The 18,279-nt window shown below is 45.0% G+C and overlaps 1 protein-coding gene across 2 annotated transcripts in view; it reads left to right on the top strand.

Moving 5' to 3' along the window:
• The first annotated feature begins 678 nt into the window (after positions 1–678).
• LOC147428194 (HEAT/U-box domain-containing protein) overlaps positions 679–18,279 on the top strand; it is a 132,997-nt gene continuing 115,396 nt past the window's right edge. Inside the window, exon 1 of one of the 2 annotated variants that reach the window (XM_086497744.1) lies at positions 679–890. In XM_086497744.1, coding sequence (XP_086353870.1) covers positions 835–890 — 56 coding nt within the window. In that variant the 5' untranslated portion in view covers positions 679–834. The remainder of the gene's footprint in view (positions 891–18,279) is intronic. The other variant, XM_086497745.1, reaches the window with a different exon arrangement.

Here is an 18,279-nt window from a genome sequence, read left to right as displayed (position 1 = left end):
GAGCGATACCATCTTGCATCTAGCACTATTTTGACCGTGTGCCAATCGATATTCTATTTGTAAGTACATCATCTGCTTCTCTCTACTCATCTTTCGATTCTCCCATTACTGAAGTGTGAAACTCCTACCTTGAAACAACAATTTGATACAATTATAAATAACTATACTATATACTCTTCAATAAGTTTAAGTTATAATTGTCTTAAAAATTGAGTAGGGGCTACCAGCTGGAAAAAAGAAATGGGAATCTAGTGAGATCCTTCGAGCAAAGCTTTATGGCGAGTGTCGGGCGATGCAGCAAGTAGGTGGCGGCAAGGCGACGTGTAGGGCATGCACGTGTAGGGGCAGGCTTTGAGTATTTTTTTCCTTTTAAGACTGGTGAAGGAGGGCAAATTTTCGTGCCGCCCGTATTGTCCTTTTGAAAGGGTATGAATTCGTGAGAGGAAAGAAAGCGAACCTCACAAAGAATCTCTAGATGTAATTGCAATTCCCCCCCCCCCCCCCCCCCCCCCCCCCCCCCCCCCCCCCCCCCCCCCCCCCCCCTCTTTTCTCTCTCTCTCTCTCTCTCTCTCTCTCTCTCTCGTGGGAGTGTGTCAATCAAAATTTGGCCTTCAAAACGAGTGTAGTAGCGCAGTGGAAGAGGCATTCTCGTGTGGGAGTGTGTCAATCAAATTTGGCCTTCAAAACTGTAGCGCACGGGAAGCATTTTGAGAGAGAGAGAGAGAGAGAGAGACCGACCAAGGCTTGAAGTGTTTTTTTTTGACGGCCAATTTTTATTGACTCTCTCTCTCTGAGCGACGTTGGCAAGCAAAGACACTAGCGCAGCCATTTGCAATGGGTCGACAGAAAGGTGATCCCAACCGGAGCAAAAACCGACCTTCCAGCAGCAGGTAGAGAGAGAGAGAGAGAGAGAGAGAGAGAGAGAGAGAGAGAGAGAGAGAGAGAGCTGCTGTGCTTTTTGCATCATAACGTTGATGAGTACACGTAACAATTGATTCATGTAACGCTGAAACAATGATCGAGAGCTGAGCAAAGGTTTCAGTATTGCTCTCCCAAGTCCTTCCTAGATTTTGTGATTTGGCCTTTTTAATCTTCACAACAATCTTGATTATCCTGCTTTGTGACCTTTGCACATTGAGGAAAGGCAGGTAAGCTTGCAGGTGTGTTTGTTTCTGTAGTATATGCTCCTGCTATCTCTACGAGAATGAAAAATTATCTTTTTGAGTAATTGTTTTTGCAAAAGATAGAGGAGACTGCAGAGCACGTTAGGAATGGCCATCTACTACAACTCTAAGAAGTGTCATAGTTGACGATGACCTGCCAGAGAAGGCATTCGATAATGACCTATTGTGAGAGAGAGAGAGAGAGAGAGAGAGAGAGAGAGAGAGAGAGAGAGAGAGAGAGAGAGAGAGAGAGAGAGAGAGAGAGATCATCACATCCCATCTCCGAAGAACTTTCAAATGTTCCCATCCATAATCATATATGGTGACTGCATTTTTCGAGGGGCATAATGACATGAGATTGATGAAAAATTACAATGGCAATGTAGAGGGTCTTTGGCCCTCCAATCGTACACGAACCCACTTGTATCTTGCCATCTGATGGTTGCGTACCACCTTGATTGAATGATGTAAGTACTGTCTGTATAGATCTCTTGTGCCATCTCATCTGTGTACCACATAGATTATGTGATGTAAGTCCTCTGCAACTGATGTTACCAAAGCGGGCCATACTTATTTCTCGCAATTTGACTCCCATCTATAATCATTACTCTAGGCAAAAAGTCCTGTTAGGTGGCTGTTGCTTCTACCACTCTGCCCAACTGATGTTACCAAAGCGGGCCATACTTCTTTCTCGCAATTTGACTCCCATGTATAATCATTACTCTAGGCAAAGTCCTGTTAGGTGGCTGTTGCGTCTACGTGTGGAAAATGATGTCCCTTTCTCTAAACGTATCTTTACACATTTAAGCATCAAGTCCTAGTGTTACATTCAGAGTTAGAGTTGTCAAGAAACTCATTTCTTAGATGAAGAAACTTACGAAACATTTCTAACATTTCGAAGTTTCTCTCGAAACGTTTCGAAGGTGAATGCTTCTTACTAGTCTCTATATCACATGGTCTAACGCACTTGTTGCTCAAGGTGGGTTTTAGACTCCCTCCTAGTCTTTATAAGAATCTCTGTGTCAAGACGTTATATAAATAAGCTTTGCACATGCATATTTATGGCTTGTCACTCATAGTTGTTGACGAAACTCGTAAGGTGGCATTCCTTAATCTAGAGAAACTGTTTTGAAACTTTTGAAACACGTTTCATACAAAACGTTTCGAAGCTTCATGTTTAATATGCTTCATCACATTGCAAGTCCACATGGCAAACTCAAATTGTACTCATGGGTTTCTAGTTGTCATTGGAAGATTGATCAAAGATCTCGACCTTCTCACCTATCATTTCCCTAGTCATGCAGAGCCTTTGTATGTCTAAGCCAAGGTCGGCCAATGAGCAAAGGGAAGTGCTAATACTGCAGGTTGAGCAGTGTCTTCTCTAGAGCAAGGATCCGACCTGTGGTAAGTGCCTTGTACAGGTTGTGAAGGTAGTCCGAAACCGTACGTGCTGATCAAAATGTGAAATCACAGAATCCGCACAGTTGATGCCAAGGTAGGAAAACACCTTGTGACTGGTCTCGTTCTGAGTATCTACTATCAACCATTGCTTGTGTAATAACCGATGCTGTGGTACAAGATCCAGTAAACAATAAGTCAGTTGAAGACATAGGATGTTAGAGCTTTACGTTAACTTTCCAGATGCTTTCACTTGTGCTTAGGGCCTTTTCCTTCAAGGGTAGAGTTTCTTTGATTGATGACATAGCGTTTTTAGTGCTATGGCTTTGCAACGCTTTTTTTTTTGAGGATCGTTATTTCCTTGCGATCTCTCTATGACTGCTCGTAGCAATTCACACCGACTCCTCCTGCCTCAGTGTCAGCAGCACCCCTTTGTTCCGACTGCTTCTTCGGGTGGTCTCGACATCGTTGTCATTGGATTCCGCAAATTTTCAGCTTCTTCTTGCTTTGCTCCATCCCTTTTGGTGCGTGGCCACCTCGAGATTGTGCTACCATGGTATTTTGTCAGATTGCGGCAGCGTTTAGGTGTGGACTTTGAGGGACCTTTTCTCTATTTGCTACTTCTCGGGTTTTTGTGATTGGCTCCGGTTATTTCTCCTTTCTTGCATCGGTTTTTTGGTGCTTCATGGGGCGCGACTTTCAGATCTTTAACCCTGTGCTTCTACTTCGCAAGATTTTTGAGATTTTTTGGTGTATACTTATTTTTCCTTGCAGTCATGTCAACATTTGGCAACGAGATGCTGACCTTTCATCCATTGGAGATGTTGGATGGTAACGATGGTTCCAACTTTGCAGTTTGGAAGCTGAAGGTCATGATTATTCTTACGACGACTGACTTGTGGGACTAGCCTATGGACCGCAACAATGCCAATTGTCCTACTATTTCGGCTTCCTCGCCTACTGATTCTATTTGGGCGACTCCTACCTTCTCAGCTGACTGTTGTTACGCAAGCTATGGTTGATATTTGGAATGAGGCCAATTGCAGGGTGTTTTCCTACCTTTGCATCGATTGGGCAGATTTTTAGATTTCACTTCTTACTTCATTTCGATCAGCACATAAGGTTTGGTATCACCTTTGCAACCTATATGAGGCGGTTACCCTCGGTCACATCTTTGCTCTTGAGAAGACTCCGCTCAACTTGTAGTACTCGGAGTTCTCTTCTCTTCATGCTTTTATTTCTCGCATGCAATAGCTTTGAGACAAGCTTTCTGTTTGTGGCAAGTGATCACTTCGAAGGATATGGCTACTCGACTGTTGGCCAAGCTTTCCTCGCAGGATGACTCTCTTTACCAATCCCTTGTTTCCTCTGCTCGTGCTACCACTTAGGAGAATTTCTACATGCTTTGCAGTAGATTCCTCAGCATCTTCAGGATTGAGATTCCTCTGACCCTTTTGTGTGGTGACACTTGGTGGTGCTACTACACAACAAGGACAACCTGGCACTCCTATCGAGCAAAATAGTCGTGACGTTACCTGTACTTATGGTGTCGAAGACATGGACATACAACAACTAGATGTTATCGAAGACGGCGTGAACGTTGTAGATGGAGATGGTAATGGTTCTTTTGGAATTGGGACGTCTTCTCCTCTTGCTGCTCTTGATGCCTTGGCCGAGATATTGGCTGCCGGCATTGCCCTTTAGCCTCTTCATTTGCCCCTTTGCCCTACTCTAAGCTCTTATGCCAGTTCCTTTGGGCTTGGAGTGTTGCCGGTTTCTTCTCAACCTTGGTAGTCTTTCTCCTTTGTTAGAGTGTTTTGCTTCAGGGGTGTACCACTTCTTGGCCTCTCTTTGCTCCGTTTGCTTTGCCATTAGCCGATGGGCTATGATATACTCATCTTTGGCACTTCCATTCCATCCTTTTCTGCGACTTGTTCCATTTTTTGGCCATCATTTTCAGCTTTATTGTGGACCACGGTCCCTTCACTTGGCGCTAGACGGTTTCTCGCTTCTTGGCTTGGTGCTCAATTTGACTCTCTGGGTTTTGTTACAATTTTGGCATAATCCTCTGTAGCTTCTCAACATCTATTTGGGGGGTATTAGAGCTTTACGTTCACCTTCCAGATGCTTTCACCCTTTTCTCATGTGCACTCAAGCTCTTGGTTGTGGATTGGCCCTTCCGGTAGGGATTCTATTGAGCGGGGGTGCTGAGTTTTGCATGTAAGTGAATACAGAGTGTGTAGGTGATCACAACTTCAATGGAAAACTTGCCTTCTCCCTTGTCTCAGGTAGCTTAATGATTTGCTCTTGTGCATCTCTCTCTCTCTCTCCCCTTTGCACATATGGTAATGCCTCACTAGTTGGGTTTCTCAGATGACCATGTACAGTTTTGTGAGTTTTATGCGGGTTTGCCAAGGCAAGAGCCTTCTGTACAGGGACCGGATTAGGTAATTGCTAATCCCCCACATTATGCATGTCTCATTGCGACAAATTGTGAAATTGGAGAGTTTTCTCGCGTGAAAACTCGTTCAATTCATAGGGGAACTATCCCATTGCGTGCGGGAGCTCCTTAGACACACGTAGATGTGTTTGCTCTGCTCAAAATGATCCAAAACAGAAAATTACAGCCTGCTGTGTTTATTTGCAGGTTTAGGGTTTCACACCTAAACTGCAACATAACACCAAAGGATTCTCTGGAAAGCCTTGGGGTGCTTTTACAAGGCTTTGGACACCTGATAGTGACCAAATTAGGAAATTACAGCATGCTAAATTTGACTTGCAGCTCACCGGGAAAGCTTCTAAAGTGCAAGGGAATCCATCCTAGATGCGTACTTTTGACCTATAGAGGTTTTGGTGCCATTGTGCTACCGAGATTGGGTCAAATACACTTGACAGAGTTAGGTGAAAGTGTTCGGGTCGTTTATTTGCGATTGAATAAAGAAATTCCGAAAGGGGCGCCGGACTTTGGGGCCTAGAGGGTGTTATTGTCTACTTGGGAGTTACCAAGTTGTGAATTGTTTTGAAGTGGTGAATTTTAGTGACAAGTTTACGTGTGAAGTTATTGTGTGTCATAAAGTACAGGTATAGATCGGGTGAAAGCTAAAGTTTAGCCGCTCTTTAGTAAGGCTACAAGCCGGTTTCAGTGTGTGGCGAAGTGTGCACCCTGACCCGAGTTTGCAGGTTCTTTGCAAACTCGGTACCTTGCACCTTGTTCTTTGCCTTTGTTCTGCTCTCTCCAGAGACTCACTTATGTGCAGAGACTCAAAACCGCCTACACACCTTATTCAGAGGCCCTAAAAACCCTAAAAATTACAAAAGGCTAGATCGTCCGACATGCGATTTTTTGTTTTTAAAAGTACCGTACGACACATTTTGTACACGTATTGTACGGAATGTATTGTATGTAGGTACAGAGGCAACCCTGTCGTTGAAAGAAGGGAACTTTTTTCAACTAAAGCCTTTCAATCAGTGGTGAACAAAATGGCCAATTTGATGGTAAAGATGTAAAAGTATCTCTGTGGGTATGTAAAGGAGATGGAGCTACATCCAGTACCTGAAGCGAAGATGGTACAAAGTTTTGAGCTAGCTGTGGTTCCTGAGATTAGAGAGTATGTAAGGGGAATTAGAAACAAACATGTGGGAACTTCGGAATCATTCAAATTATCCTTCAAGGACGAGTATCTCATGGAGGACTCTGAAAGGGTGACAGAGAGCATTTTTAGAGTGGGTAGTTAGGCCAAAAGAGGGGCATTCACCTATTGAACTTCTATGGGAATTTGAATGGTGCTATGATCAATTGTCAAGGACCGAAAAGACTACCCTAAACTCAGAAAGGACGGAGCTCTTTTTGCAGGTTGCAGGAAAAGAGATACTGTAACAGACTTGGACACTCCAAGTCGAGAATCTACCACGACACCACAAATAATCACTTCAAACAGTTCACAGTTCACAATTGATTCAACACTGGCCCGATGGAGTTCCGTGCCTAGAGATATTGGCCCCAAAGACTGGCGCCCCTTTTGGTATTTCTTTTTGTATTAATCTCTATTCAAAGTACAAGAGTGCGGGCAGATGCTCACACTCAGACTCTGCGTCCAGATGCTCTGAGTTATGAGAGCCTACCTGCATATTTAAAGAGTACAAGGGATGCTAAAAGCAGAGCCCCAAAAGCTGGTAAACTCAAAAGCTTTCCAATAAAATAAAGCAGGTTCTCTCTCTCTCTCTCTCACAAGCTCTCTCTTGAGCCCATAGCCATAAAGCAAAAAGCTTCTCTCTCTTTTTAACTGCGTAGCCAGCCCAAAAAGCAAAGCTGCCGCCAAAAAGAAAAACTGCCTTGCTGCCGCAAGATGCACCCACGTCAGCAGATGCGGTAGGGTTTCCCGCGGGGCTGTTTTCAGCAGAAGGCAGCCACGTCATCATTCCTACATTTGCCAGAGGGTGTGTGTGTACTAGGCAGCCACCAATCACCAACTGGGCAGCCACGTCACCTGTTTGTGACATACCCCCCTCTTGAAAGCATTGTAAGCGCCCTCGATTACGCCTGCAAAACAAACAGAGGCCATAAAATGCCTTAGCAAACTACCCACTAGGAACACACATCTAGCACATGTACCAATTGACAGTCACATCACACGACATCACAAGACATCAGTAGACATCACAGGACATCACATGACAAATCACATTCAACATTCATTCGGATCTTAGACCATGATTTATCGGCAATGCACTTAGCAATCGCATCTAGATCCACTCAGGACCTCATAGATGTCCGATTCACTAATCCCTATTGCAACCATGTCTATTTGAGATCATTCAGACCAAAATGTTGTAGTCATTTCGTCTATCAGTTCCTGCACTTAAAAACAAGTCAAGAACAAATGAGTTTCATATTTTTCCGGAATTCCGTTTCATAAAGTCATAAATCAAAATACTGTCAGCTCTCAGTATCCCTGAAGCTCTAAGAGACATTAGTGACTAGTATTCAAAAATATGAGGCATGTGTTGACAAAGGAGCAAAGTAACTCCCCTCTTATGCAACCCACTGCACCAGATCTCCGGCCAAAGTGAATTCTGGGTTCCATTTGGAATAGACTATGGTAAACCAAAAGCTTCAAGGTAAAGGTTCACAATCTGAGGAGTATCTGCTAGGTCCTCCTCCTCCATCCACTTCGCATCCAATGCAGGATAGTTCTTGAATTTAACCAAGAACCGCCTTCGTACTTTATCCTTAATCTTTCTGTCCTTATGTGCCAAAATCTGTTTAGGAACAAGGATCTCCTCGTTTTCTTCCACTTCAGGTTGCTCATCAGGCTCCCCATCTTCGGGCACATCACCTTTAAAAGGTTTCAAGAGACTCACATGAAATGCATTGTGAATCCTCCAAGTGTCAGGCAGTCTCAATCGTAAGGAGACATCATTGATCTTTTCGGAGATCTGGAAAGGTCCGTAGTATCTCATACTAAGCTTTGGAAAAAGCCTCTCCTTTCCCTTCTTCTTTCTTAGGCGTGCCTTCTCAAAACGTAAGAGCACCCAATCATCCTCCTTCAATTTCAAATCACGACGATGGCGATCTGCTGCCTTTTTTTGTCTCTCCTGAGATTTCTGCAAAGCCTCGCAGACCTTAGCAAAAGCCGTGCCCAAGTCGCGCGTGTACTCATCGCCTTCAAAAATCTTATCTTTCGTGCTTAGGAAGGTTGGAACCTTCGTAGCACCTTCAATAATCTCAAATGGCGCCTTCCCCGTCGAAGAGTATATCGTGTTGTTGTAGGAAAATTCCACCAAAGGTAGATACTTTTCTCATTGAGTCTTCTAATCCGAGATATAAGACTTCAATAAATCTAAAACCACTGAATTGGCAATCTCAGATTGCCCGTTAGTCTGCGGGTGGAAAGATGACGAGAACTGCAACCGCGTGCCAATGTTCTCCCAAATTGCCTTCCAAAACAAACTCGTAAATCTGGGGTCCCTGTCGGAGACAATCGTCTCAGGCATGCCATGTAATCTGAATATCTGGGCCACAAACAATCTCGCTAAGTGATCCGGCTTGACTGTTTTCTTCACTGGAATGAAATGAGCTTGCTTGCTAAATTTGTCAATAACAGTCTAGATACCATCGTGACCACTCTATGTTCTCGGGAGATCAAAAATGAAATCCATTGCAATACTTTCACAGGGGCGGGTGGGTATGGGCAAAGGCTGTAACAATCCCTGTGCTTTATGCGTGTCAAACTTGACCTTCTGGCATACCAAGCAATTGCGCACAAACTCGTCCATATCCTTCCTGAGTCTCGGCCAAAAGAAGTATCTCTCTACCCCTTTCAAGGTGGTAGCAATGCCGTGGTGACCCGTAAATGGTGGACAGTGGCATTGAGTCATAACCTTTTCCCTCAACGGCTGTGTAACGCACAACATGGTTTTCCTCATCAAGTAGCCATCCCGAATGGAATATCCCGCTACTGTCTCCCCATCCCGTATCCGTGTGAAAACGTCTGCAAAATCTGTATCTGTGGCATACTGATTGACCATATCCTCGAAGCTCCTATGATGTATCGCAGAAATAGCCAGAACCAACGGCTTCCGAGACAAAGCATCTGCCACCAAATTCTTCTGTCCCTGCACATGGACAATCTGGAAGTGAAATTGTGACAAGATGTTCGCCCACCGCATCTGCTTTTCCGATAGCTGCTTCTGTGACAAGAAGTAGCGTAAACTCTGATGGTCTGTGAAGACAGTAAAATCTGCTCCGAGTAGGTAGTGCCGCCACTGAGTAAGAGCATGGATAACTACCAAAAGCTCTTTCTCATAAATCTGTGCTGTCAATTCCGGCCTTGAGAACAATCGGCTCTGGTAAGCAATGACATGGCCTTCTTGCATTAAGACCGCACCCAGACTATGACCACAAGCATCACAATATACTTCAAATGACTTCTACAAGTCCGGCAAAGTCAAAACTGGTCCCATAGGCAATTTCTCTTTCAATGTCTGAAAGGCAGTCACCTCTGTGGGTCCCCACGAGAAAGGGACTCCTTTCTGTGTCAAGATATGCAAAGGGGAAGCAACCTCTGCAAACTTCCTAATGAACCGCCTGTAGTACGAACACAATCCCAAGAAGCTTCTAACTTCATGGACATTCTTCAAATCGGGCCAATCACGGATAGTCTCTATCTTGGCCGGATCCATTTGCACTCCTGCTGTGCTGACACAATGTGTCCCAAAAAGTGTATCTCATGTAGGAAAATTTCACTTTTCTTCGCATTAATCACTAACTTGTGATCTCGTAATGCCTGAAAGACTTGAAGTAGATGATTTCTATGTTCTGCCTCATCCTTGAAGAAAACAATGATATCGTCAAAGAAAGTGCCAACGAATAGTCTGTACTCTCGAAATATCTTGTCCATCATCCGATTAAATGTCGCAGAAGCATTGGTTAGGCCAAAAGGCATCACCAAAAACTCAAATAACCCAAAAGTCGTACGAAAGGCTGTCTTGTAGACATCTCCCGGTGCGATTCGGATCTGATGATATCCACTCTTCAAATTAATCCTGCTAAAACACAAGGATTCCTGTAATCTGTCGAGTATATCATCGATCCTAGGAATCGGAAATCTGTCCTTGATGGTGATTTTGTTGAGAGCTCAATATTCGATGCACATTCTCCAAGATCCGTCTTTCTTCAAAACCAACAACACTGGAGAGCAATACGATGAAGTACTAGGCTGGACAAGACCCTTTTCCAAGAGGTCTTTCACTTGGTTCATAATCTCTTCGTTCTGGGCTCGGCTCACACGGTAAGGTGGCCGGTTCGATGGTGTGCTTCCAGGTATCAGATCAATAGGATGATCTTCAGGACGAGCGGGTGGTAACTTGCCTGGCAGGCCCTCTGAGAAGCAATCGGCATGAGAGTGGAGAAAATCTTGGCATTCTTTATCAAGTTCAGATGTATTTATCCTATCCTCATCACTCAACTCAATCAAAAAGATCGAGTAAACAAACAGACTGGATTTCATTAATTTAGAATAGCCGAAGCCGATACAATAGGGACTTAAGTTTTATATCGAGTACAATGGTTCTGCCCTTCTCTGTGGTCAATGTCGCTTTCCTCGCCCAATAGTCGACCACGGCGTTGTTCTTGTGGTACCAGGGAATTTCCAAGAGGACATCACAACCTTCCAAAGGCATTATGTAAAAGTCCTCATGCCCCAAATACCCCTGACAATGCAACCGAAGTTTGCCAATGAGAGGTGTAATGGCTACGTCCCTGCCGGGTGCCGCTAGAACTGCCTCTGCAAGTGGTCCCATCGGATCGGGAGTGATCTCGAGCCGCGCCGCCAATTCCGGTGAAATGAAGTTTGCCTTGGCTCCTCCATCAAAGAAGATCTGGGCTTCTTGGTCTTTCACTTTGCCCCAAGCTCGGCAAAGTTCTGTACTCTCGTCCATCGTGCTGGGATTGGTACCCATGCAATCTGGAACCTGTCCTATTTTCATCTTGCCTTTTCTTCCATGTTCCTCAGCTGCTCTCGAACTCTCAGGCCTCTCATCGTCCTTGTCGTTTTGTTCTTTCTGTGCCTTTTTAGGGCACTTCGCGGAGATATGTCCAATATCCCCGCATCCAAAGCACTTCCCTTCCCTGATGTAGCGAGCTCTCTCCTGTGGAGTGAGTTTGGGTCGTGCATCTTTCTTTTCTGGGTTGCTCTTCCTCTTTCTACTTTCATTTGTCGAAGTCTATTCAGCTCTTTGTGTCATGATCTCATCTGTGGGGTAAGTCAAACTGCCTGAGTGAATGTCAAAACCCCGTTTCGCATGACTCATCAACTCCTGAATGGAAGCTGACTTTTGTTCCAAGCTGTGATCTCGGATCTCTGTAGGAAGACCCAAGGTAAACCGCTCAATCTGTTCCTTGAACGAGATCTTCTTGAATGAAGAGGCATGTAGAAAAGAGCTCCAGAATCCTCGCAATAAGCGTCCATTGTATCCTTCTTGGTCATCCGAAGATGGTTCCAAGCAGTTCGTATATCGCGTTCATACTCTCGAGTCAGCCAAGAAGAAATAAAAAGCCTCTTGAATTTTAGCCATTTAACTGGCGCAGTCTTGTTTAATAGAAGCGTGGACCACCAAGTTCGAGCATTCCCCTTAAAATAAGAGACAGCCTCCCGCGAAAGTGATGTCAAACTGTTGTATAAAAGACAGCCTTCGAAGCATCCCTATAACCAGAAAATGTGTCAAATTTAATTGACTGTCCACCTTCCTTAAACTCTTGGACTTCTTGCTTTTGTCTTCCAGAAAGTCATACTGGTTGGCTTTGTAAAAATTCTCTTCTTTGCATAAAAGCTGTTGTCATCAGAGTTTGAACTATCTGTAGATGAGTCCTCAGTAGAACTGTCAACCACGGGGCGAGATTTAGACTTCTTTGCCTTTTTCTTGCCCTTTCCAAAGCGTTGCTTTTTGCCTTTTCTGTCTTCTTCGCTCGAGTCAGATGAGCTAGAAGAACTGTCAGAAGAAGAAGAAGAAGAACTGGGTACTCCTTCAAATCGAACACGCTTCTTTTGTTTCTTTGCCTTTTCAAATGTAGACCGACGACCCAAATAACCCGGGAAGTCAGTGCCTTTCTTCTGCTTTTTGTCGTGCTTTTTAACTTTGTTCTGCGCGTCAAAAAGCTGAGGAATTTGTGCATCAACCACCTCTTCTAATTCTTGCTCTGTATACTTCCTGGGAGTAGGAGGTTTCTTGAGAGCGGGTTTGGGGGGTGGCTTTGTGGTCTTCTGCCACTCTGTGTGCACCTCTTCGAAAGAAGTCTGGCTCATATATTTTGCCAATTTCGGGTCCTTTGCAAAATTAAGCATCATCTTTGTTGCATCGCCGATCAATTGTCGACACTCCATCTCTTGACGCTCCGCCCGAGTAGGCCGAGGCGGGCCGTGCTCCTTGTGTGAATCTTCGTTGTGATCCCTTCCCGCATCTCCGGATGCAGAGGGAGTCGATTGATCTTTGCTTGAAGCCATAAGTGCCGCGGAAAAAAAGGATCGGATTTCCCGTAGAAGAGAAATCAGCCGTGCTCTGATACCACTATAATAGACTTGGACACTCCAAGTCAAGAATCTACCACAACACCACAAATAATCACTTCAAACAGTCCACAGTTCACAATCGATTCAACACTGGCCTGGCGGAGTTCCGTGCCTAGAGATATTGGCCCCAAAGACTGGCGCCCTTTTCGGTATTTCTTTTTGTATTAATCTGTGTTCAAAGTACAAGAGTGCGGCAGGCGCTCACACTCAGACTCTGCGTCAAGCTGCTCTGAGTTATGAGAGCCTACTTGCATATTTAAAGAGTACAAGGGATGCTAAAAGTAGAGCTCCAAAAACTGGTAAACTCAAAAGCTTTCCAATAAAAATAAAGCAGGATCTCTCTCTCTCTCTCTCTCTCTCTCTCTCTCTCTCTCTCTCTCACAAGCTCTCTCTTGAGCCCATAGCCATAAAGCAAAAAGCTTCTCTCTTTTTAATTGCGTAGCAAGCCCAAAAAGCAAAGTTGCCACCAAAAAGAAAAACTGCCCTGCTGCCGAAAGATGCGCCGCGTTTTACGGAATGCCACGTCAGCAGCCTGTCCGAACGGGAGTGCCACGTCAGCAGATACGGTAGGGTTTCCTGCGGGGCTGTTTTCAGCATAAGGCAGCCACGTCATCATTCCTACATTTGCCAGAGGGTGTGTGTGTGTCACCAGCGTGTGACTACTATCTATCCTTTTTGTTGATTTCTTTCTTATTATCTATTTACTTTCACTTTTTGGAAACACCCCTCGGGAAATCTAACTGCCCTGCATTGCATAGCTAGTGTGGAACTGTCCAGAGGGAGTCCAGGCCTGAGGGCAAGAGAGCACTAAGGTTGGACAAGGACTATGGTTAGCCAAGTGGGGTCATTGACTAGCCAAAGTGGAATCCTTTGCTACAGAGGCTACATTTCAGTTCTGGATGTGGCCGCAGTGTACAAAGAGGGTCGGATGACCTAGAAAGATACAATGGCAGCATCTCCTAAAATTTAGGGAACTGCTATTTTGGGACCTGAAAATGTCTTCGCGTCATTACGTGCAGTTTGACATGGGGATCATTTTGTTACTCTGTGGCCAAGTCAACAGAGGCTGCAGGTGAGATATTTTTAGACCCGAGGGTCTAAAGCGGGAAAATGCACAAATGAGTGACACTTGGCACTCTGAGGCCAGTTTACTACTTATAGAGAAGGCAAAAACGTGATTTATAGTTGGGAGGCTCATTTTGCAAGTCTCTGTCACAGGTTAAGAGCTATGGAGTGCTTGCTTTCCCTCTTATGCACAGTGCGGTGCCAGGAGTGATGCCCTGCACGCTACGCACTGCCCTCTCTCTCCCCTTTGGCAGTATGTTATGCCCCTCTAGTGGGCTTTTCATTTGACCAATGTACAGTTGTGTGGGTTCATGCGCGATTGCCGAGGCAAGAGCCTCTTGCACAGGTACTGGATTAGCTAGCGGCTAATCCCCCCGCAGGTACAGGTGAATTCGGAGAGGTTTCACGCCAGAAATCTCGTCCGATTCAAAGGGCAAGTAGCCCTACAGGTGCGGGAGCTCGAGGACTTGCTAGGGATGCGACCGGCACGCGAAACGGAGCCCGAAACAGTGAATTACAGCCTGCTGTGTATTTTTGCAGGTTTAGGGTTTTGGCCCTAAACGGACCCTAATACCCCCAGGAGGTTCGGGGACGCAAGGGGACCGCTGTACAGGCGATCTGGAGCATTTTCAGGGCTGAAAACAGAGAATTCAGCGTGCTGCAGATTCTCGCCAGGTTTTGTAAAGTGCCCGTATGCGTCGGGAAAGTCGGCCAATGCGTGGGAATATTGACTGTGAAGGGTTCTAGTACAGTTATGCTGCCGAAATCAGGCTGGAACAGTGGAAATTCAGCCGAGTTTGTGCGGGGCAGCTTGTAGGAACCACAGCGTTTATTCCCTCTTTTGAACAATAAAGAAATACCGAAAGGGGCGCCTAAGTTAGGGGCCAATCTGGTGTCTGTCTACTCATACAGGTGCAATCTAGCAGCCTGTATCCCTCTCCCCTTTGTTGTGTCTTGAAAGTACAGGTAAAATAGACGACTAATAATGGGTGAAAGCTAAATCAAGGTTTAAAGTAAAGTCTACCGCCCTTTTTGGATTGAACAGGCCGGTTTCATGGTTCCATCGACGGGATTAAATCACTTTTTCCCATAGAAGTGAGCCTTGGGCAGTTTTCGGCTTGAAGACACAGGGGATCATAGACGAGACACAGGGAATTGTAATTATGGCTGACAGACCAGATGATGTGACTGAAGAGGTTTCCTCTTCACAGGGTCAACAGACACATGAAGTGGGTGAGTCCTCAAGACCACCACAGACTGATGATGATATATTCAGGACCCAGTTGGCTACTGCTGTGGCTATGTTCACACAAGTAATGCAGAACCCAAGGTTTTTAGCCTTTCTGCAACCTCCTGTTCCGTCTCAGCAAGTTGGGTCACTGGATCATATTCAAAAGCCTGTTAAGGCTCGAGCACAGGTGATTAATACCGCACAGTCAATGGAAACACCTGTACACTTGACGGAGAACATGCAGTCTCCACAACGTATGCCTAAGGTGCAAGAACAGGTGGCTGAGATGCCAGTTTTTCAAGCTGTACCAATTCAGCCCGCCACCTTTCAGCAGCCTATAGCTGGTTCTAATGGGCAGGGAAGCAACTTACAGGCTATGCAACAAGTCTTCCCACCACCTTCAGTACACCCTGGCTATTTTGGAGGTGGATCCGTATTCCAAAGCATGGCTGGTCATGCACCTGGAAATCAGTTTTACACGCCAGGAACAGTGTTTGCGGGTGCTCAAACGATGATGCCTAACCCCATGTACAGTGTCATGGGTATGCAACCAGGGTTTCAAAGCACTCAGGGACAATTTGGGATGCCACAAGCAAATTTTGGTATGGCTGGAATTACAAATCAGCAGCCAAATATGGCATTTCCAGGTCAAGTTAATAGCGGCCAAGGAACACAAATGAACCCTAATAGTGTTCCCATGTTTCAGTCACTTCCATATGACAATTTAACGCCGCTGGAGAGGCCAACTCCGTACAAAGAAGGTGGCAAAGGAGTGTCATTCACGACCTTTACAGGGTTTGATGACAGGAAGAAGGCTCTTTCATTCCTCCAGCAGTTTGACAAGGCCTATGCAGGGGGAAACTTTACAGAGGCTTCAAAGGTCCGCAAGGCAGCCACTTTCTTGACAGGGAATGCGGGACAATGGTGGACAACTTTATTGCTTCAAGGGCAAGCTCCGTCCACATGGATTTACTTTAAGCAGATTTTTGCAGCAGCATGGTTATCTGATGATTTCGAAGCAGATGTCATGACAGAATGGCACCAGCTAAATGCTGCCACTTGCAGAAATCTGGATGATTACAATCGGAAGTTTTGGAAAGCTCTACTTCCAGTAACTTCCTATAGGTTTGTGCCATTGACAGAACAGATTGAAAAATACTGTTGTGGCCTACCTAAAGGATTGAGAAAGTACTGTACAAAGACCAAAGTCACTACTTTGACGCAGCTCATCGAGGTAGCAAACACTGGCAATGGTTTGCTCAAGGGAGAAGATTGTGAATTTAACACTGGCGTCAAGGCAGGATCAGGCAAGAAAAATTCAGCCAAGAAGCACGTTCCCAATGAGGCTCCTAAAGGGACTCAGGAGTCAGCCAACGCAGGGAAAGACAAAGCTACGGCTGAATCAGAAAAAGGACCAGCAAAGAAATGGAAAAGACGTTTTCCTCGCAAGTCAGAAGAGCAAAAGAAGGTCCTGAGGACAGAGAACAAATGCTTTATATGTGAGCAGCCTGGCCACATTGCTTACAACTGTCCTACAAAGAAAAGGCCAGCTGATTCTGAAGACAAGGAAGACAAGAAAGGAAAGAAGCCCATGGCTGGTTTAGTGCCAGATATGGTGGGCGACAAGCCAAATTCAGATGCAAGTGAGCTTTGCAGAGCATGGGGAAAGGTTAGGGATCAAACAGTGCTTATCTTCTTTGATCCAGGTGCCAAAGCCAACTTTATTTCCCCAGAATTGGCTTCAAAGTTGGGAATCAGACCTGAAGAGATGGGGTATACAGCAGAGGCAGGTTTGGCATGTCCTGGCCATACAGAGGCTGTGACACCCATCATCGGAAAGTTGCGTCTACATATCCAGTCCTATGTAGATGCTGAAGAATTTTACATCATGCCACTGGACGGATGTGATGTGTTGTTAGGTATTCCTTGGTTATTTCGTGTACAGGGAATCATGGATGCCTACAACAAAAAGATCACTGTACAGAGCAGGGGAAAGACTCACATTCTGGATGTAAAGCTTAAAGGGGAGTCTATTCCTACTGTATCAGCTTCTGTTATTACTTCTGTAATGAAAAAGCATCTTTCTGCGTACTTGGTTTTTGCACGTGAAGTGTCAGATTGTGATGAATCAAATTTATCTGTGCTAGATAAAGAAAGGTCAATGTTTTTACAACAGTATAGTGACTGCTTTTCCGATTCATTACCGTCTCAATTACCGCCAGAGAGACCCGAGGACCATGCGATAGATTTGGTGCCAGGCTGTAGCCCACCAAATAAGCCTCCGTACAGGGTTAGTGCGGCTCAGCAGAAAGAGATAATGGGCCAAGTACAGGAGCTGTTAGAAAAGGGGCTGATTCAGCCCAGTTCATCTCCATTCTGTTCTCCAGTATTGTTGGTGCAGAAAAAGGATGGCTCATGGCGTATGTGCATCGACTACCGTGCACTGAACAAGAATACCATCAAGAATAGGTTTCCTATACCTAGAATTGATGATATTATGGACAAATTAGAAGGAGCAGCTATGTTTAGCAGGATAGATCTAAAGAGTGGGTATCATCAGATCCGCATTAGATCAGAGGATGTGCACAAGACTGCTTTTAGAACAACGTTTGGCCTTTACGAATTTTTAGTGATGCCCTTTGGTCTCACAAATGCTCCTGCTACGTTCAATAGGATGATGGACAGAATTTTCCGTCCACACCAGCAGTTTGTTGGTACATTCTTTGATGACATGATAGTCTACTCAAAGAATGAAGAGGAGCATAGGCATCACTTGGCCATTGTGTTCAAAGAGCTACGCAGTCATAGGTTGCTCATCAATGCAAAGAAAAGTGAGTTTTTTCTGGAAGAGATTCACTTTCTGGGACACATTGTCTCAAAGGACGGTGTCAGAATGGATCCTGCAAAAGTCGAAGCGATCAAGTCATGGCCAAATTTGAAGACGGTGCATGATATCCGAAGCTTTTTGGGACTATGCTCCTATTACAGAAGGTTTATCCGAAATTTCGCTGAGATTGCTTCACCTTTACATGCTCTTCAAAAGAAGGCAGTCACCTTTAGATGGACACAAAAAGAGATTTCAGCTTTTAATCTCTTAAAGGAAAAGATGACTTCAGATCCAGTCATTGTGTTGCCAGATCTTAGGAAGTCATTTGTTGTCCAGTGTGATGCCTGCGGTAGTAGCATTGGTGCTGTGCTAATGCAAGATGGCAGGGTAGTAGCCTATGAGAGCAGAATTTTGCAAGGGCCAGAGATGACCATGCAGGTCTATGAGAAAGAGTTACTGGCTGTGATTCATGCGCTCTTAAGTTGGAAACACTACCTGCTAGGTGCAGACTTTGTTGTCCAAACGGAC

The sequence above is a fragment of the Adiantum capillus-veneris genome, chromosome 23 (assembly GCF_014529385.1).
Source record: "Adiantum capillus-veneris isolate H3 chromosome 23, ASM1452938v2, whole genome shotgun sequence".
NCBI lineage: Eukaryota > Viridiplantae > Streptophyta > Polypodiopsida > Polypodiales > Pteridaceae > Adiantum > Adiantum capillus-veneris.
This window is presented reverse-complemented; position numbering and strand designations above follow the sequence as displayed.